Source organism: Neolamprologus multifasciatus, chromosome 13, assembly GCF_963576455.1.
Source record: "Neolamprologus multifasciatus chromosome 13, fNeoMul1.2, whole genome shotgun sequence".
Taxonomy (NCBI): Eukaryota; Metazoa; Chordata; class Actinopteri; order Cichliformes; family Cichlidae; genus Neolamprologus; species Neolamprologus multifasciatus.
Genome location: NC_140451.1, coordinates 15,456,531 through 15,478,303, shown reverse-complemented (window position 1 = coordinate 15,478,303; position 21,773 = coordinate 15,456,531). Strand labels below are relative to the sequence as shown.

General features: G+C 39.4%; 3 protein-coding genes across 11 annotated transcripts in view; 1 reads left to right on the top strand and 2 right to left on the bottom strand.

Annotated features, from left to right (window-relative positions):
* Nucleotides 1-21,589, top strand: part of adgrb3 (adhesion G protein-coupled receptor B3) — a 133,514-nt gene extending 111,925 nt beyond the window's left edge. For all 9 annotated transcript variants that reach the window (XM_085183244.1, XM_085183246.1, XM_085183245.1 and 6 more), the window contains one exon: nucleotides 1,194-21,589. In XM_085183244.1, the coding sequence (XP_085039370.1) occupies nucleotides 1,194-1,382 (189 nt within the window). In that variant the 3' untranslated portion in view covers nucleotides 1,383-21,589. The remainder of the gene's footprint in view (nucleotides 1-1,193) is intronic.
* Nucleotides 3,298-8,987, bottom strand: LOC146505256 (uncharacterized). The gene is made up of 4 exons (XM_085183624.1): nucleotides 8,638-8,987; nucleotides 7,525-7,894; nucleotides 3,686-7,393; nucleotides 3,298-3,389 (listed from the first exon to the last, which is right to left on the bottom strand). The coding sequence occupies exons 1-3, from the start codon at nucleotides 8,985-8,987 to the stop codon at nucleotides 6,575-6,577; spliced, it is 1,539 nt and encodes a 512-aa protein (XP_085039750.1). The 3' UTR covers nucleotides 3,298-3,389; nucleotides 3,686-6,574.
* lmbrd1 (LMBR1 domain containing 1) overlaps nucleotides 13,139-21,773 on the bottom strand; it is a 54,701-nt gene continuing 46,066 nt past the window's right edge. The window contains exons 15-16 of the mRNA XM_085183249.1: nucleotides 14,705-14,796; nucleotides 13,139-14,564 (exon numbers count right to left, since the gene is read on the bottom strand). Coding sequence (XP_085039375.1) covers nucleotides 14,454-14,564; nucleotides 14,705-14,796 — 203 coding nt within the window. The 3' untranslated portion in view covers nucleotides 13,139-14,453. The remainder of the gene's footprint in view (nucleotides 14,565-14,704; nucleotides 14,797-21,773) is intronic.

Genomic DNA, 21,773 nt, shown 5'->3' with positions numbered 1-21,773 from the left:
ACATAGTGTGTGATTGTGCAAATGAGTGGTTATGTAGCTAAAGTACATGCAGAAGTGAACCGTCCAGTAAAGCAGCGAGCCTGCCAGCAGCTGGCGAAGGCCGAGTGACGGGGGCCGACCCTTAAAAGCATTGAAGCATTTTTTCCACGAGGCCAGGGGAAAAAGGACCTTTGGTTTTCTTGTCGCAGTAGAGTGCATCCATTCCAATGCAAGGCCATGAATGCACTTTTATTTACATGCACATTTATCTACTTAGCAACACCATCATTTTTTCCATAAATGCATGGCAGATTATTTAATCTATCAGCATCGTATACAACTTTGACCTTAATGTCGTTGCACTCCTCTGGCGGCTGTGTGTGTGTGTGGGGGGGAAACGTTCCTTTATCACGCTCAGTCCAGAAGTCAGGCTGCTTCTATGAATTAGTCCTGACCTCGCCGCAAATCAAAAGTCTTACCATATGTCTTCGCACCTGACTACAGCTGCAGACTGTGAGGATATAAGGCTTCACGCGTCTGCCTCACGCAAGCAGCATTTAATGTTTATACTGAAAGCACAAATTGGGTTGGTGACCAAACACATCTGATAAAAGGATATGTCAGTACCTTTGGTTGCATATAATCCCTTTTCAATCAGCTCTACAGTACAATGTAATTCAAGGCCTGTTGCTTAGTTACCAGTACAGGATCTTTTGTATAGAAAACTACAGTACATTCTCACTCCCCCATTTTTTCTTTTTCTCTCTCTCTTTTTTTTTTTACCTAAATGAATCTACTGCAGAGCTGGCTGCAGACATTAGTATCCATTTTATATTCCCTGACTGGGAGCAGCTTCTCTGCTTTATTTGCAATAGCATCTTTGGGACTCTCAGTAAGAGCACATTCAGATGAATGGCTCACATATGGAGCCCATATAATAAAGCAGTTTTGGAACTTTGGGAAAACACAGTTCTGCTATGACTCCATGATAATAGCGTAAGCATGTTCACCTTTAATACACTACCATTATCTTTTGTTATTTGATGCTTTCCACAGCATTAATCCATTATTTTCAATTAGAAGTGGGTTCATATATGAGTTCAGATAATGCCCTTTTGAGTGAACTGACTTTCAATTATGTAAAAGACAGAAAATGGTTTAGCTGCAGAGGATATCATGCCACTAACATCACACCCCACCGGCCATGTTCACAGGACAAGGCAATGCCAAACAAGAACCCATGGGAGAGCTACAATCCAGCCTGTGAGTACCAGAACTACGCCACTATGAATGTACTAGAATCTGACACCAAGGACTCACTGGAGATGACGCCTGCAGAGTGGGAAAAGTGTGTCAACTTACCCTTAGATGTCCAGGAGGGAGACTTCCAAACAGAGGTCTAGAGGTTGGAGAAGGAGAAATGCAAACTAGGAAATGAGGAGAAAAGGGGATGTAATTTGCACTGAACAAAGCAACAGACTTTTCTAACAGCCTTGGCATACATATCTGGATAATACGAGTGTGGCAGGGACATTATGTGCCAATACAATATAAGGACTGGTGAGAGAGAAAAAAAGAAGAAAAAAAAAGGGATAAAAACATCAGTGTTACTTTTTGTATTCTCACTAGTGTACTTAGTGTGGGGCAGCCTGGTGTACAATATTTACCATCATGTGTTTCGAATTATCTTTTGAGGAATTGGCGAAAAGAAAGCGGATTTTAAAAAAAAAAGGTAAACCTCACAAAGCAAAAGACATGCCATGTGGTCCCAGCTTCATCGGGTCTAGTTTTGATTTCCTAAAACTAGACCCGGGAGCACAATGTATATATTTATGCAGGTTTTTAAAAAGTTTATAACAGTCTGTTTGGCCATTACTACACTTTTTACTTTATAATATAAAACATGGGAGGCAAAGAGGATTTTTTCTGTCATATTAAAATGAATGTTTGTCAAGCTACATTCTTCATTGCTTTAAATGCAATAAAGATAATACTCACTTTTATATAAATAATATATTTCACAACTTTATTACTGCAGAATCTGCTTGAAGGATCCCAGCAAGCTCTCTCATCTGCAGCTCTGTATAAAATATTTAAAAACAAAATGTTGTATGGTGTAAATAAACTTTTGTCTACATATGTTTTACTTGTGCCAATTTATTTTAATGAGAAAAAAAAATGCCAACCTGATCAAAAAGTTATAGCGAAAAATGTTAACATTTGAAAAGGAATGTAAATAAAAGAGGAAATATGTTCGTACTGCTTCAGAGGTTGTGTCAAGTTTATGGCGTTGGGTGGCTGTGACATGCTTGGTTAAGAGATTAAGATTCATGCTATAAATTGCTTTTGTTCAATATCCAATTTACTCCCGGCTTGATGTGAACTGTCAAAAAAAGTGCCTCGTGTAACACTGCTGTGGAAGGTTTGACATGGAAAGTTTCCTGCCTCGGCTCATAAACTCATATGAAATTTCTGCATTTGGATAGGAAACATTTAAAGCCTTAATATGGCTCTGTGCCTCCAGAAGGTTCGGCTAATAACATCTGTTTTCTCAGACAGACAGGCCCAGACAGAGCACTAATGGGGAGAGGCTGTGAGGGCTCAGGGAAAATCTTGTTTGCTCTGTCTGGTGGTGCCGTACAGCTGAATGAATGGCGTGAGAGCTCCAGTATGTGCCCACCCCCCAACCCAGTCACCACCTCATCCCCTCAAGAGAAACAGGAGTCCAGCAAAGAGGAGGAGGAGGAGGAGGAAGTGTCAGTGAAGAGCAAGGACCGGAGGCGAAAAAGGGGGGTCCGTCCATTAAACACGAAGACTCGTCTGCGGTTTGATGTCGTCCCAACATAAATTAGGATGATTAAGAGCAGAGCTTGGTCTAGACATTAATGTCTAAATTTACAGTGCATTTCAATTTAGACTACCAGACATAATTAGGTTAATTATATACAGTACTCCAGCCTGTTGCCGGTGCTGTAAGAGTTTTTTTATTCCCTATTAATGAAGCAGCATCCATTACAGTGCTTTTAAACATATTGCCATCTCCCCCCTGCCTGAGCAGGAGGCCCTATTTTTCACACAACGCCCTAAATGCATATACAATAAGTGCGTAGCTTGTGGTTTCAAGTATTGAGAGTTCATCACAAAACAGTTTTACAGCCAGAGTGCATTTATAAGCAATATAAAAAGGCACACTAGATTGTACCATGTTGTTTTATTTAAAGGCCATTTCTGGACTGAATACAGTACTGTGCAAAAGTTTTAAACTGCCCCTTATTTCTTTAGCTCCAAGGAGCCGGGCTTTCTTGTCATTTTTTAAAGTGGTTTTGAGTGATAGTTCTCCAGGCTTTCTGAAGGTCTTTTTTTCCTTATTTTGTTTTTTGTGAAGCCACTTAACACTGACCTATGGGTGGCTGTAGCTCAGGAGGTAGAGCAGGTCACCTACTGATCGGAAGGTTGGTGGTTCGATCCCTGGCTCCTCCAGTCTGCATGTCAAGTATCCTTGGGCAAGATACTAACCCGAACTTCCTCTCCGATGCATCCATCGGAGTATGAATGTGTGTGAATGTACTTAGAAAGCACTACGTATAGATAAAGTGCTTGTGAGAATGGGTGTGATTGGGTGAATGAGGCATGTTGTATAGAGCGCTTTGAGTACTCTGTGAGAGTAGAAAAGTGCTATATAAGAATCAGTCCATTTACCATTTACCTATGAATCATTCAAGCATATTCAAGGGGTGAACCAGTGTTGTGTCTACATAACAGACAATTTAGCAAATCTTCAGACACTTTGTTACTAACTGTCACAAAAAGACATCAATTCTTCCAGTTTTTAGCTGACTATGAAACATGGCAACAAAGTGATTCCAAAGAGCTATTAAAGCAAAACCTGGTAAATCTCGGCATGGTGTGTTGTGTGTCCTTAACAAAATTTGAGGAAACTGTATAGAACAAAAGTAGCAAGCCTAAAATCTACAGCAGATGAACAATATCTCAAAGTCAGCCAAAAAGAAAAAACCCAAAATAAAAACCAGAAAAGACCTGACACTGGACCTGAGAGATGCTTCTGGCCCGTTAGTTGATTCAGCTAGTCTTCATGTACAGATGAGGTCAGGCAAGAGGTACAACCATATCTACAGCCATCTGTAAAACATGGTGGAGGCTAATGGATGAAATTATAAACACAGAAAAGTACAGTCAGATTTTGATCCACCATGCAAAAACATCTGGAAACACCTTTGTTTGTCAGCATATCAATGATCACAAATACAATGCTGGTGCGATAAAACCATACCTGGATAGAAAACACACACAATGGAAAACTATCAGTCATGGATTGGCCTCCCCAGAACTTGGACCTCAACATTACTGAAGCAGAGTGGAATCATTTTCACAGAAAATGCAAACTTCTAAAGAAGAGAGCACATTTGAATGTCTTTTAAGAAGCCTGGAGAACTATTCTTGAGAACTACTTAAAGAAATGACAAAAATACTTGCTTTAGAGAGTTTAGGCTGTCATGCAAATATTGACTTTGACTTTTATGCTTGTTAGAATCGTACTGACTCTGTTATTGCCTTATATACTGTATTTCCATGTATGTTTTAACTTCCAGAGTTAACTTGTGAGCTTAAGGCCTAATGATGTTCGAGTGAGGTGTTCTAAGGATGGCACGTTTGTGTTTGTATTGGTCCTCTTTTTATTTATTTTTAATAGTACTGGGTGAATATTCTCAGTGTCAAGAATCGTCAAATAGGAGTTTTAAAATAACAAAAATACAGCAGCTTTAATGCAAATCACTTAGAGATTTCCCCGATTAACAATATTACCATCAATTTTCAAAAACAAACCCCTCTATTTGTATATGCAGTCCCCAATTTTAACAAGAGGACCATCACATGCTGCCTGTGCCCCACACAAAGCATTTTGTGTTTAAACACTAATACAAGAACAGCTTCTAATGTCATTTAATGAGAAATTACTTCATTCTCTGTGAAGCGTTGCTTTGGCAGAGATTCTCTTTGGCTCAGTTAATGAAAGTAATATGGGTAAGAACGTGATGATGACTTCTAATATTTCACACTTGGACAGTCATTTTGTGAGAATCCTGCAGGGTATTTTGATTTTTTATACACGAGCTTCACATTGATTCCTGCTCATGCTCCGTGTCTCTGGACGTGGAAAGTGATGTTATTTAGTTGTTTTTAAATCAAGCTGATATATGTTGACCTGCTGGACGAGCCTTCATTCGATAGTGAGTGGCAGGTCCCACAGGCCCGTGAGAGCACTGAGGTTAACCTGCTTTGGGGCTACAAACACTGAATCAACATAATTACATTGATCCTGTGTCACTTTGCTCTCTGGAGGCATCGCTGAGGGGTAAGGCAAACTGCTCGTCTATCAAGGGCCTGTCAGAGGAGTTAGAGCCCAGAGGAAAGACTTGGGGCCACACAAAAAAAGGGGAAAAAAATGAAAAATACATCCAGGCAAAAGTTATGAAGGACAAAATCAAAATGAAAAATGGTGCAATGTTTGGACAGTTGTGATTTTTAAACATACAGATCTGTGTGGTGTTTACTTTTCAATGAGCCAATACAGTGATTTGAAAAAAAGGAACTCTACACCCCATGGAAATCATTGGTTATTCTTGAAATATATAAATATTGCATATTTAAAAAAATAACTGAACAGAAACCCTAACATTTCCCTACCACACTTTACAGAGGATTTCAGGTTATTCTTCTAAAATGTTAAATGATACTGTGGCCACACTGATTTGTCAATCCACAATCCATATTCCAAAAGTTCTGCTCTTTGCCTGTTTTAAGTTCCTTTCAGATGGCAAAGTGTTTCTTCCTTGTCTCTTATGCAGGGGAAATTTGTGAAGTGTCTTCCTGCTTGGAGACGCATGGCCTTTGAAACCTACAATTTCAGGAGATGTCTGAAAATTCTGTGATGATTTCTCTCTTTTTCGGTTTCTTGGTAGCCGAGAGTCTTTTCTGAAGACTACTTAAAGGAGTGAGCTTCAGGAATAGTTCTGAAGACTTCTGTGAAAACAGCAGATGGTTTGCTCTTGGGTTGAATTTGCTGGTGCAGTCAGTCCTGGACGAATTTGAAATCCACACACTTTGTAGATTATCTTCATAATGATTTGGGGGTATTTTTTTTTAAAGCCAAGAAAAGGTTTTTCAAATCAAATCAAATCAAATCACTTTTATTGTCACATCACATGTGCAGGTACACTGGTACAGTACATGTGAGTGAAATTCTCGTGTGCGAGCTTCACAAGCAACAGAGTTGTGCAAAAATACAATAACGTAAAACAAGCAAAATATAAGAATGGCTAAATCTGAGACTAATAAATATATGTACAATATATAATAGTATATGCATTACTGGATGTGTATACTAAATATGTTTTTCTACGTGTGTGTGTGTGTGTGTGTGTGTGTATACATATTTTACAAATTAAATAGAGTAAACAATAAAATAAAAAATATAAAAAATATACAGAGTTGGTTGAGACATGTGCAAAACAGTGGCATTAATGTACAGTATGTAGTGCATAATGTTGAAATTCCAGTAGTGGAGGTGAGGTGTCTATGAAGTGTTCAGCAGTCTGATGGCCTGATGGAAAAAGCTGTCTCTCAGTCTGCTGATACAGGACCGGATGCTGCAGAACCTCCTTCCTGATGGAAGTAGTCTGAACAGTTTATGGCTGGGGTGACTAGAGTCCTTGATGATCCTCCCCACTTTCCTCAGGCACCGCTTCCTGTAGATGTCTTGGAGGGAGGGAAGCTCACCTCCAATTATCCGTTCAGAGCACCGCACTACTCTCTGGAGAGCTTTGCGGTTGTAAGCGGTGCTGTTGCCATACCAGGTGGTGATGCATCCAGTGAGGATGCTCTCAATGGTACAGTGATAGAAGGTCCTGAGGATGCGGGGGCTCATGCCAAATCTTTTCAGTCTCCTGAGAAAGAAGAGGCGCTGCTGCGCCTTCTTCACTGTTTTGTTTGTGTGTACTGACCACGTAAGATCCTCAGATGTACACCAAGGAAGCGGAAGCTGCTCACTCTCTCCACAGCAGCGCCGTTGATGGTGGTGGGGGTGTGTACTTCTCTGCACCTCCGGAAGTCCACTATCAACTCCTTTGTCTTTGCGACGTTGAGGGTGAGATGGTTGTCTTGACATCAGTGGGTCAGGGCGCTGACCTCCTCCCTGTAAGCCGTCACCGTTGGTGATAAGACCCACCACTGTAGTGTTGTCTGCAAACTTCACAATGATGTTGGAGTTGTTAGTGGCTGTGCAGTCATAGGTGTAGAGTGAGTACAGGTGAGGGCTCAGTACACACCCCTGTGGAGCACCAGTGTTCAGTGTGATGGGGATGAGGTGATGCTGCCCAGCCTGACCACTTGGAGTCTGTCAGACAGGAAGCTAAGGATCCAGCTGCAGAGGGAGCTGCTCAGTCCTAGATCCTGCAGTTTCCTGTCCAGCTTCGAGGGAACGATGGTATTGAATGCTGAGCTGTAATCTACAAACAGCATTCTCACATACGTGTCTCTCTTCTCCAGGTGTGACAGGGTAGTATGTAGTGTCAGGGCTATGGCATCATCGGTGGACCTGTTGTAGCAGTATGCGAACTGTAGAGGGTCCAGTGAGTCGGGTAGTGCAGAGCAGATGAAGTCCCTGACAAGCTTCTCGAAGCATTTGCTTACGATGGGGGTCAGGGCTACAGGTCGCAAGTCGTTTAATGAGGAGATGGTGGAGGATTTGGGTACAGGGACGATGGTGGCCATTTTGAAGCAGGCTGGGACTACACAGAGAGAGGGGTAAAGGTTGAAGATGTGTGTAAACACTCCAGCTGGTCTGGACCAGTAGCTTTTCACCTTCCTCAAGCACTTGCGCACGTCCTCCTCATGGCTGTATCCCAATTCAGGGTCTGCAGATTAAAGTACGCAGCCTCAACGATCCTCAAGGGCCGCGTACTTAAAGACCGCTAAGGCCGGAAGTGCGAGGCTTGTGAAATGGGACGGTCTAGCCTCCGTTGCGCTGCCCAGGTTGCCTAGCAACCATGATACTAACAGCTGGAAACATTTCATACAGCTTTGTTTGACAGAAATGAAGGAGAAAATCGTTTGTTCATTTGTTTGTTTGTTTCTACATGAGCTTTGATCATTCTCTGTAAGATTAAGGTCAGCTATTGAACGGCGTATATTTCAAAGTAAAGGCTGTAAAACCAAGTTAGTACAAACGTCACTTATGTCACATAACTTTGCCGACATGTGGCCAACAGTAATGTTTTAATGTTCTTCGTTATTAAACATATGCACATAAATAAGTGACGTGATATTCAGTACTTACTTAAAGTTTACTCTTCGGGCGCCCCTCATCCGCCTTTTTTTTCGGCAAAATTATCCACACCCACCGCTGCGCTATGCATTCTGGGATATGTTGGGCCACGAAGTCTACACCGCCACGTCCTTAAAATTCAGGGAAATTAAGGACGCATTTGAGTGCCGCATTTCGAGCAGCCTTCGAATTGGGACAGCCTTCGTCGCGTTGCGGTGACGTAATCGGCCTTAAAATGCGGCCTTTAAGGCTGCAGACCCTGAATTAGGATATAGCCACAGTGTGCGCACTTACGTCATCCGCGGTGTTCCCACTGTCCGGTCTCATGGTGTTCGCTGTGTCGAATCTCACACATCAGATCCTCACACAGAGAGGCCGTGGTCTGCGGTGTGCTGGTTTTCCCTCTAAAGTCTGTGATTGTGTTTAGTCCCTGCCACATACTTCGAGGGTTGTCAAACTGTTGCTCCACCCTGTCCCTGTACTCGCGTTTGGCTGCTTTGATCGTCTTCCGGAGTTGGTAATGTGCGTGTTTGTAGTCCGATGTGTTCGCGGAGGCAAACGCGGTGCTCCGCGCCGCCAGTGACGTGCGAACATCGCTATTAATCCAGGGTTTTTGATTTGGGAAGGATTTAACTGTTCTGTTGTTCTGATGTTTTTCCAACATCTTGGGTTGCAAAAAGGCCATCAGGACCCAGAGCAGACCTGTTAGTCTCTAAGGAGATTATGATCATAATCTGGAATACCTGGCTGTAATTTTACAGATTTGAAGGTATTTTAATTTTTAGAAAACATTTTTGTGTTATCATGTCGTTATTTAGAAACTTGGCGTTGTTACTTTACCTCGGGCACCACATATACAGTGCTGTCTTGAGTCATCTCTTATTTCTTTATATTTTGCTAGGAAATAGAGGTGCAGCAATTATGGAAACAATTGCAAATATAACTAGAAATATAGTATATAAGGCAAAAACAGAGTACAATTCTAACAGGTTTGAAATGCAATATTTGTATGACCAACTTTATTCTTCTGCCCAGTGTGAACTCTCTTAGGCAATGACAGTCTTCAGGAATAGTTCTGTGGCTCCAAGTTCCAGGCTCTAGGGAGGCCAGTCTATGACTTATATTGGACTTATTTTTTCTATCAAGGAATGCATTTACTGCAAACTACTGTGTGTTTGGGATCACCATCGTGCTGAAAAATGAAGCTGTTGCCAATCAGGTGCTTTCATAATGGAATTTCATGATGGATCAAAATGTGATGGTACATTTTCCACAGTTTATTATTCCATCAAATGCAGCTCTGAGCCACATCAATCTCTCCAGCATGTTTTTACAGATGGCTGTACACACTCATTGTTGTACCTCTCTCCTGACCTCCTCTGTACATATTGATGCCTGAAAGTGGTCAGTATCAAGGACTGCATCAATGAAAAAGCAGCCAATGTCCAAAGAAACTTTGAAAGACTTTGAACAACTCAGAAAGCCCGGAGAACTACAGCTCAAGATCACTTTAAAAAAAAAAAAGGAAGTCTGGGTCCTTGGAAGCAAAATATGAAGACTTTTGTGCTGAAAACTTTAAACAACAGTTGCACTGGAAGTAAAGAAACAAGTTTTGAAAGCTTGTAAAAAAAAAAGAAAACTCTGGAACATTCTTGGGCAGGTACTTGCCATGCACTGTGTAATGCTCTAAGGTCTGTTGTTGTGTGGAGCAGTAAGAGCGATGATGGGTACAGAGGCCCATGACAATAGCTGCAGTGTTTTCTAATTCCTCCTGGTGCCTGCGGTTCTCCACAAAATCATATTTGCCTTTTATGAAAAAAGACCCAAACAGTGGCCAGCTTGTTTGTGCTTTTTGTTTGAATATTCCAGGTTTGGAAGCAAAGATCATAATTTATGCAAGCAAGGATGTAATGAATCAAAAAATTAAGATTTTGTATCTGTCCGACTCCAAAATAAGATTTGATTGCTTCTTTTTGCCATTTTTCTGACAAGATTAAATATTGGTTTAAATTACAGGATGAGCCCACACATTTAACACATGCAAATTATTAAGACAGGGAAGTCAAATGGAGATTATAGCAATATATGAACACATACACATATTCTGGACAAAACCAAACATCATCAAATGCATTTGACATGTATGACCTTCAGGTATATTTAATACTGTAGCTCCATGCCAAGATAATTTTATTTTCCTGCATGAATTCCTTCATTAAAGTGTTTTCCCAAAGAAAGTTGTGAGTGGAGCTTTGGAAGATGTGCAGCAAAGAAAGAAAAGAAGATGAGACAAGACTGGCTTTTGAATACGAGGGATAACAAGAAAAGTTGCGCTCTAAACAGCGACAGATCCTCTGATCTGACATGTTGATCACACGATCCTTTCTGCCAGGGTCCTCGGGCTCGTGTTTTTGGCTCAAGGCTTAGTTAGTCTATTAGTGAAATGTGGGGGTGGCATATCGTATAATGGCTTAACTCAAAGCAGGCTTGCACAATAGTTATGACAAGGTATGCATACCTCAAACTCTAATTGGATATGCACACAAAATTCCATGCAAATCCATCTGACGCAGTTTTATCCTAATCCAGTGGCGAATGTATTTAAGTGCCAGTCTCATTTGATACACGTCTTTATTATGCTAAAACGTTTAATATTGCTGTGGTGGCAATGCAGAATGCACTTTCATGTTTACAGAATTCCTGATTGTTATAAACTTCAGAGTTCCTGCTTGTGTCGGACCACACTCTGATAATTGTCCCAGCATTAGTCAGCAAATACAATAATGTGCTGCACAGTTTTTAATGGTTCAATCCTTTTATATTAAAGACGGACTTTACACTATGAAAGACGTCATAAAATCCACATTGCATATTTTTTGTAGACATAACATGAGAACATGAGGTATACGGTGATGCAAAGAACTACACTGCATACATATAGTCAGAGTCGAGCACTGGGCTAGGGAAAGAATTGGATCTGACTCATCCTGAAGCTTTGAGTGAGTGCTATATGTACTGAGATGTATTTTTTTTGTTGTTCATCACCCTATTTGGTTGGTTGTTTCTATTTTTGGGAGGCCTGAAAGGGCAGGCCAGCAGAGGTTTTTCGGCGCACAATGACCTGAGCATCTTGTTTGGTGTCTTCTGACATCCCGGCTGCTTGTTGCCTCTGATTCGTGTCGACATGCTGCAGAAAATACATTTTTGGTAGATGAGGCTTTCAGGTTTATCAAACTCCATTATTCACACACTAACCTAGAATTACCAGTGGTGACATTTTGTCTCTCTGGCAAGGAAATTATATCCCCAAATGTCGTGGCACTGTCAAGATGACAGTACAATCACACACAAAATCAGGACATACTACATACTGTAATTAAACATATGAGTAAATATAGTCAAGATAAAAAGAACGTACACCCTCTTTCAAATCTAAGGTTTTACGCCTTATCTGGGCCCTAGAAGGTCTTACAATGAGGTAAATACAACTCAGATAAACTCCAAAACATGACATTTAACACCCTGTCATTATTTATTTAACAAAAACTAACAACATCCGCAAATCAAATACACATGATTAATTGATCAAGTTTGAGACCCTCTATAAAAGCAGTTTTGGCAGTTTGCTGGAGTGTTGCAATGGTCCAGTTAAAGTCCATCCCAGGGCTAGAGCTATCAGTTATTTTAGTAATCAAGTATTCTATGAATTCTTCCATCAATCAAGTAAGCGGAGAAGAAAATACTTTTGCCTTGTTTCCTTCGGACTACTCCTCACCCCCTACCCAACCCTGTGGCTTGTCACATGCTCCAATGTTGTACTGTGGACATTTATGTGCTCTCTGTGCAGAGGAGTTTTTTTGTTTCCTGTTCTCATGCTGTCCTCCCATAGGTGCCCAGCATGAGTAGAGGTCTCTTTCTTTCCTCTTGTACTTTCCCCATTGTTGTGTACTATTTCAGTGTTTTTCTGTAACGCTGCCAATCTCCGACCTGTATTCCCATGTGATGTCTATGTTGTGTGTGTAAGTCGGGGGGGTTCTATTCCTCTGCGGGGCAACCTGCATATGGCCTATAAAGGATTCATTCATTCATTAATTCGGAACAGTCGATATTTGAAAGAAATACAGGTTAAAAAAATGAAATGAACTAATTACAGTGTTTTACTGCATGCATCTGTCAAGCAGAGGGAAACAAGGAGAAAGTAGATATGACAAATTACACAAGAACTGAACTGCGTCAGGTCTTATGGGGAGATGAATCCAGATTTGAAGTGTATGAAATGAGGGCAGGACAGAGGTACAACACTGTCTACATTTGTACAGCACGGTAGAAGTTCTGTCATTGTTTGGTGTTGCATTTCATCCAGTGAGAGTTTGTCAGAATGGATGGACTTACGAATGCAGATTTTGATTCACCATGTAATACCATCTGGAAAGTGTGTGATTGGGATCACTGCCAAACACACGGTCAATGCAGTAAAAGCATGCCTTGATACAGAAACACACAATGGAACATTATCAGGCTTCTCCAGAGCCCAAACCTCAACATTAATGAAACAGTGTGTGTGTTCATCTTGACAAAGAAAATATACATCCCACATTTCTCACATATTTAATATCTAGTAATTTATATTTTACATACATGTCATCTGAAATTATTACTGCATGAGGGGAAAAATGTAACAAGCATTAAAGAAAAACTATATATTGACATTTGCACATGCATCATTATTTGCAGATTGGTGATTCTTGTTTTAAAGTGGCGTACATAGTTTCAATGAGAATAAAAACTGTATGTAAAAAGGCGTTAAAGCCATGATGGGGTTTAAAACGGCTTTATTTCTTTAAACACAGGCATCGTTATATATTCAAACAACTTCCACAACCGATAAAGAGCAAGTATACAAATGATGCAGCTTCTGTCATCATCACCATCACATCACTGCATCCCCTCTACTGATTCTCACAAAAGGACAACAAACCTAACACGAATATCAAACCAAAAACAACCCAAAACAAAACAAAAACATTTCAAACTCATTCTGGCTGATTTCTGAGCGATTAATTTAGGTTAGCATATCCAGTGTTGTGTGCCCATCATGGCCACACACATTCATGAGGCACAAGCACTTGGCTTCCAGAGTAAATTTACAGTTTTTCATCATCTTCCTTGTACCTTGCAAAGATTTTAATATGTATGTCTAAAAGAAGCCCATTAATAGATCTGACACTTTTGCTGTTAATAAATTCTCAAGTGCAGGCAAAAATGAGTAGTAGTTTAATTAAAAAGAAAGTCACATCCATATTTTTTATTTCTATCTTTTCTAGTAATTTTACTATTTTCCTACCAATAAAGAGAAGAAAGCTGCTGAACCCATATAATTAAAACCACAATTAACTGAATCCTTGAAAATACAGCAGATACAATTGGTCCTTTACACACACAGAGTGCAGGTATGCAAGTAGAGTAACATTTCACTGTGCATAACGGTCTCAGACTGCCAATAACTAATGCAGCGCATCCACTCGCACTATTTTTAACCTCAGATAAAAATCAGCAAAATAAACTGACAAAAAGTGCTACTGCTGTCAACACTTGGGATTTATTAGTCTTTCTTATACCAATTAGCTTTTCAGAAACAGCTTGTGTAGGTTCGACTGGAATTTTAACTTAATATGTTGATAACCAAACCATGTAAAAGGTCTAGAAAGCATACAGAAAGATTATAAAGCACATTTAGACCTGAGCTCTACACAATTAAAGCTTAGACATTGTTTTAGATTAACAAAAAAAAAGCATCTATGCTGCTACTCACAAATGTGTGTGCTGAAAAACAACCAATTTATTTCAGTTAACAGTTAACTTTAACTTTAAGGTAGGACTGACTTGGAGAACACTTCCAGTATCCTGTCATTAGTAACACTAACGGACAAATACAGTTGAGAGGTCTAATTAAGGGGAGGCATGCGTCAACTTCAACCAAAGATGAAATAGCTGTACAATAAAATAAACAAAATATATTTAAGAAAAAAAATCTGTATTCATTACTTAATGAAATTGTGCTTTCTAGTCCCTTTTCAGTGTTGGTTATGATATCTATAAACCTACACAGGTGAACAGTGATTCTGCTTTTTCAGTGCACGTATTCATCATCACTGAAGTCTGAGTCATCGGCCTCCACTTCTCCTTCAATCACAGACTTCTTCCCTCTGCAGCAGGACACCACCAGACCAATGAGGAAAGCCTAAAAACAACGATGAAAGCACAGATGACAAAATATATCAAGGCTCATTTCATTGCTAATGTGGAAAATATTTAGCTGAGGACTTGAGCGATAAATTCAAAATGCAGACAGTGACATCTCATTCATATCTCTGGACTTACTCCAATAAAAGCCCAGTTCCCAAAGTAGTAGATGGTGCTGAAGAACCAGAACTTGTGAAGGAAAAGATAAGACCTTGTGACAGTGCACTGATCTGAAAGGAAGAAAAGCACAAAATTAATGACAGAGGCTACATGCAATGTCTTCTCTCTGTGGCAAGTTTTAAATCAAGAAGTCGCTTCGAAGTATTTGTCTCACAGTATTGTTTGGACACCTGTCGTGTATTCAAATGACAGGCTTGAAAATCAATACTTGACTAATGTGGGCCCAAACGGTTTAGTAGTTTCACTCTAGTGGTTCATTGTTTTTAGGTGAGAGGTGTCTGCATGACACAGATAAGTTCTCTGTGGTCTGGAGCACAATTAAATGTGACACATCGACTGCTGCTTTCTGTTTATAATTGCACAAGTGTATCACTTGTTATACACCTGTGTTATAAAGTAGTCTATATTAACTTAAGCACTCAACACAGGCTGCTGTTACTACATGGAGCAGGGCCTCGGGCGATTCTGTTATTGTAACTAAAAAAGACAACCAGTCGTCGGAAAAGAGGAAAGCTGTGTCACTGTCAGTGTGAATATGGTTCAGCCAATGAATAAAACTGGAATGAAATGTAACATTTAATGGACTATATCCACTATAACACACTGAAACCCCAAAAGGCAAAAGCATGGGCCCACAGAGGACACCAGCAAATGTGAAGACAGTGAACCATAGGTTATGGGTTATGCATGTAACCCCAATTCTCTGATGACGCAAATTCAGGCTCATGACTGTGTTATAAGTAGACATTTCAGGCACTTCCGATCTTTAGATATGAATCCATCACAAGTCTGGTCACCAAATATGCAGTGATTCCTAAAGAACTATTTCCAGCAATAAGAAGAACAAACCAAAGAATACAAACTGAACTATTCATTGTATTTTGCACAAGGAACCATGAAGTGTCAAGTTGACGAGTTTGAATCCAATATCTTAAACTGTTCTCTGAAATGTTTCATACAATTCAGACATCTAAGTCATTATCATTTCTACATCCACTGACAAAGACACGGCCTATGTCCATATAGAGGTAAGGTAAGGTTAGGTAAGGTAAGCCATAGAGCAAAGCTTCTTTGAGTTAAAAGATGACAGAATGATTTCTTTGAAATGACAGCAGAATGACTAAGTGCAGGGGGAAGAGAGGCATATTGTTCAAATGACGTTTCTTAAGACAGCTCAGGCTGTGCAGCATCTGATATTAAATGGATGTATTTACATAGATGTATGGGAATATGTAAATTTCTTTCTGTATAGGTAATTGTGTAATGACTTTACCTGTCTCACCCACTTGACATTAAATCAGACTGTGTGGCCAATGAATGACATCCCCTAATTAAAGCCACAGAAAACCTGCCAAACACCTTGCAACATTGTTTGCAAGTGTACCTTTTATCCCCTTAACATCCGCCCACTTTTTTACTGAACAAAACTAAAAGCTTGAAAGCACTTTGTTTGTTATTCTCTTATGATGAAAACACAGCCCAGCACATAGTGATTCAACAAGTATGTGGCCTCGGAGATGACAGAAAACATAAGAAACAACCATTTTGCTGTGTACCTACTGTTATTACAAAGTAAAAACTGCTACGGCTGCTTCGTCTCTGGTATTTGTATCTTAAAATGGTTTATAGCCTTCATATCTTTGCTTTGAATCGATGACTCAATGAACGGGCCTGTGCCATTTCAAATATACTGGCAGAATTTTCCTTGAGTGCCGTAGAGTGTTAAGAATGAAAAGGCAGAAGGTGCTCACACAGATATCGATTTGATTTCAGTTTTTGTGTGCACTGCACTTTTGCCAACTACTGTGTGAAAAACTGATAAAGATGCATTTAAGAGGATCATCTATTTACTTGTAGTGCATTAAAGCACCCATTCATTATGTGTATGTGTTACTGTAGCTAGCCTATGTGACTTAAAGGCAACACAAGTTAATTTGTGTAGTGCATTTCTTACACAAGGGCAACTCAAGGTGCTCTCACTTAAAAATTAAATTAAAAAAAAAGAATTACAACATTAAAATGCAAATGAAACGAATAGAGAAGAAATTAGAAGAAAAAACATTCGACACGAGGATTGAAAACACAAAGGAGTGCCAGATGGTTGATGTTGAGCACTGAAGGGTGAGTCAAAGGAAGTGCAGAACATAAATGTTTTAGTGTTGATTTCAAACAAGGCTGAGTTTCGAAAGTGGAAAAGACTAAAGAGGTTAAATGCTGCACAATAGTAATCCATTAAATGAACCAATTTAAAGCTGCCACTTCAAATGTATCAGTTTTCTGGGAGAACCTTTTTGTCCCAGCCTCGACAGAAGTAAGCAAACCTCAACTCTGCAATGTTCCTCAAATGACATTTTATTGCGGTGACCAAAGGCAGCTCAATCATTATTGACTCAGCACTGTGATCATGAATATAAAGCACATCAAAATCAAAAGCCCCAGGAAAGAAACTCGCTTATTGCTTACATAATCCAATTGCCTTCTCTTTTCTGTCGAGGTTCTCTTTTCCTTATGCTGGTGACATCACCTTTGAGCTTCAGCTCTCCACTTTTTGAGTGAACTGATACTGTTATTGATCCGACTGCCGCAGACAGCAGAAATATTATAAAAGTCTTAAGCTGAGTCATTTAGCCTTTATGTGTATGAATGGGTATTGGCAGGCATGGTAAATGCTGGTGACGTCAAAAGTAGAAAGTGCCAATGATATGCATGCCATGTCTGGGTCTCTTCTCAGCTCCACAATTGTTTTGTGTGAAAACACAGTAAGAACAGATCGCATTTATTAATTAGCTTAGCCATGCACACTTAAGCAATAAAAATAACAAAGTATATATGGAAATACACTCCTTTATAGGACTTGCATCATTTCTACAGAACAAGGCAAGAGAGAAAGTCCCAAAAGCTGAAGTCTGGCTATGTTAGAGAGCCATCTGGAGCATTAACGCTAACCCTGCTGTGCTGCTCCTATCACACTGTTTCTTACACAGCTCTTCACACTGACTTGAAACGTATGAACAGTGCAATCAGACCTACACAAAGCTACATGACATCAAGGTCCACAGCAATAACACAGTCTTTTTGATTTTTTCCATTAAACTCAATACTTTTAAAAGCTTTCCCTACCGGAGTTCAGTGGAAAAAAGAAGAAAAATTCAGCTCAGTGCTGTTTCATCTATAATACAAATGAGAAGACATAATCCCACAGGAGTTGTGATGTGCAACAAGAATCCGCTTTCACTTCACCAGGACCAGGAGATAATAGAAGAAGCAAGTCTTTCTTCATCACTGTGACCCCACTCTTTTGCTCCACTACCTCAGCCATCTGTAGCTCTCCAGCTGCTTACCAGAATTGCAGGGCACTGAGTGGGATCTACAGATGGTTCACAACAGTGGTCTGCCTAAATATATTATCATGTACACCACTGACCAGCTTCACCTTGAAATCATTACCGTTCTCTGATAAGAGTATGGGGCAGCCAGGGAGTGCAGGTAATTTCACCCTGACTCATGATACCTGGGTGAGTGCTGCCCGGTGTAGGATGATGCATTATGCATAACTTCCGTCTGTGCATTCAAACACAAATACATGCATAGTACTCTGCACACGTGCATGCACACAATGTGCTCTTCCAAAAGGTTCTTGATCAGCAAGCTCTCGTGCCAAAACCATATGCTTTTACTTTCCATCTAAAAAAGCAGAGAACTTTTATTCTAAAGTCCTTCGAGAATACTGCTGTTCCTTCAGCAGAACTATTTTCACATTTCTGGCTTCACTTATTAGTGTTGTGCGTAAGTAAAAAAAAATCACCAAAAACATCTTTTGGCAGTAGACAAAAAAAAAAAAATCAATCAATCAATTTGAGCAGTGATCAAGTTCCACAAAAAGATAACACACATAACCTAACTTGACCTCATCAGAACTACTGATCATACGAACTAAAGCCAAAGTGAGAAACAAACGGTTTTCTAAAGCAAAGGACATTAAATTAAGTTTTCAAATCAAGACGAATGCTAGAAACTATTACTTTTTAAGAAAAAACTGTAATTATTTTTACACTATTTTTACACTTTTAGCTGAGATAAAGGGGTATTGGGAGCATCAGGTACAGTCAGGCCCTGAAGGAAACAGCTGGCTGCTAAATGCCCCACTACAATCAACAGGTCTATAAAAACTGGGTTTATTTTAAAAAATCAATTAGGATCACTTTTAAGCAAGGAGTAGCATTTTAATTAGGCATCTTTAAAGCTCAACCTCTATCAAAAAGTAATTTTATTTCTATCAGTTAATAGTGGAGGTCTTTCTGAGTAATACCAAGCAAATATACCCTTTGAAAAGTGATTTTCTTTCCTCCTATAAAAGGTAAGGGGTGTCTGTGGATTACAAAATGGGCATTTTTCTTTCAGGAGAATTACTTTTGATTGACATATTCCATTGTAATGCAAATTGATGATGATCCCATTGATGGAAAGAAAATTACTATTAATTTGTGTTGGGGTTGAGGGAGTCCTGTTGAAAATTGCTATGGTACCTGACATCTCAGAGCTAACACGACGCGACCATCAGCCCCCTCCCCAACTCTTTAAAACAATGCTGTGGAAACAGGGAAGTTGCTAGGAAACAGACAGGAGTCTATAAGTGTACAGTTTGATCTCTAAGATTCAATATAGGAATAATATGATACGTCTTTCAAGGTGAAAACCCAGCTTTATGTTGTTATTAAATAAATTAAGCTCACGCTGCTAGAATTTTACCCGTAATCACTCAGAGAAGCTCACTGATAAATTGAGCCACTGGGTCAAAAGCAAACCTTCGACTGGATGTATTGATATTAAATGTGAAATATACTTTCCTTGCTGCATAAACAAGTTTTTAAGGTTTTGATCTGTTCTTCTCCACAAGTGTGTTGTTTTGGTAAGAAATTCAGTGAGCTGCATTGGGTTCAAAGTTATTAAAATCACTGGTCAAAGTGTCCAGGGAATGAGTGTAACCACAAGCTGAGTTTCCTGAATTAATGACGTAGGTGTTAACATGACTGCAAAAAACAACAGTTAAGGACATTTAATTCCTTATTATAAATGGACAAGAAAGAGAAATATGTGATGGGTTTGGCCACAATAAAATCACTGCATCAATAAGTGACATTGAAGGTTATTTAAATAACCCAACCAATCACATAAATGTCAGTCACACAAATAAAAAAAAACAAACGAATAAATAATGAAATTCTGATTATCCAAAAAAGGCTTGTGTGTGCACATAGACTCACAGAAAACACAACAAAACCACCAAAAATAACAACAAACAAAACTGACTGGGAGTAGTATTTGTTGATGGTTTTAGATGCATATCAGAATTTATGATCAAAGCAAAGCTCCCTGCAGAAGTAGCAGCATGAGCATCATGGAGGTAAGACTAATTTGACAGAGCAGCTGAAAGTTCTCTGTGTTTCAGCCAGGCTTCATAAAACCTATAACTAAAACTGAACAGGGAGTGTTGCAAAAGTTCAAGTTTGTGCCAGGTCTTGTGAAATGTTACAAATATAAGATATAACACATACCCATTTTTTTAAAACCCTAAAATGCCTTTACTCCCTGTGTTAAATTGGATAATCAAGAGAACGTCAAGTTTCAGATTGTCTGGCGCCATGGCAGCTAAATCCTGAGGTTTCATTTCCATTACGCTGAGTAAATGAGTAATGGCATGGTAATGACCTTAGAGTACATAATGGAGAGCCTGGCACTGAGCACCTGCTCGCCAAGATGTTAGTGTCATTACCCCACTGTGACCAATCGCCCAATCACTCACTAGTTTGACTTCTACCCTCTTTTGTCTTAGCTGTCTTGATGTAATGTCATACTATGGGTTATTACAAAGTGATGCAGTTCCCGTGCCTTGTGATGCAAATTTCTACCAAAGAGTATTGCCATAATTTTTTTCTCTTATCATTATTTTTACATCAACCAAAAGGGCTTTTAAATCCCAAGAAAAGATACATGTCTCCATATCTGTGCTTGAGTTCATACTAGATTAAAATTTCAAGAATAAGGAATTTGGACACAACTAGCAAATTCTAGGGAAATTTCTCACGATGGCACCATAAATTAAAGAACAAGTTTAATGCCTTTACTATTTACTAATTATTACTATAACTGTTACTACTGTTTTGTCAACAACAGCATTTCTCAATTCTCAGATAAAAGTATTAACATGGTATGAAAAACAAAGAAGAACCAACAGTTTACAAGGTGAGCACATTTTTTAGATAATGAATCAAAACGGGATAAGTTTTAACAGAACTCATTTTTTCAAACTATGAAGTCTGCTGGAAACTTGCTTTTGTCAGCTTTATAGGAAAGGCACAGTTCCTCTCCAACAAGTCTATATCAATTACGGAAAGAGCACCGATCTCCTGAGTCTTCTCTCTGACACAAGACTCTACCTTCCTGCACCTAACTCAAGCGTCAGATTCTTCTGGTGGCTGTCTTCTCTGTTTTGTGCATACTCAAAGTTTTTCAAACTTTCCCAACTTTTGCAATGATTACTATTTGAAATGTAGCAAATGGCTAAATGGCCAATTTAAGCTTTTTTTGCTTCAACTTCATCATTATGTAGCAAATGCTAGAATAATGCAGTGGGTACAGAATAAAGACCATCAGTGTTGGTCATGTCTGTGTCACTCCAAAAATATTTTACCATACATTATGTGGAGCACATTTTTGCTCAGTGTGACACCCTGGAAAAACATAAATTGGGCAAATCAGATAAATGGAGGCTCTCGACTGTTTGCGCTGCATGTAGTCACCTTTTGACAACTACACACTGACTAGGGGCAAATCAAATACTATCTTCTTATAAACAAAAGGGATATTATCTAAATGGCAACAGAATTATTTTCTTTTATCATACAGTCACTTTTTTTTAACTGTTTTAGCTATTAAGTGTCTGATTGCAGTCCCTCTCAGTCACATGTGTTATCTCTGCTTGACACTTCCTTCGCCTCATGGTAGGTGGTACAACGGCTGTTGTGAA

What these genes read in the sequence shown, in the direction of transcription:
- LOC146505256 (XM_085183624.1), bottom strand. Translation starts at nt 8,987, where the DNA reads ATGTTGGAAAAACATCAGAACAACAGAACAGTTAAATCCTTCCCAAAT. An exon ending in GAACACCATGAGACCGGACA is followed by an intron (nt 7,895 to 8,637) that starts GTGGGAACACCG and finishes ATTGGGATACAG; the next exon opens with CCATGAGGAGGACGTGCGCA. An exon ending in TGGAGAAGAGAGACACGTAT is followed by an intron (nt 7,394 to 7,524) that starts GTGAGAATGCTG and finishes CCTGTCTGACAG; the next exon opens with ACTCCAAGTGGTCAGGCTGG.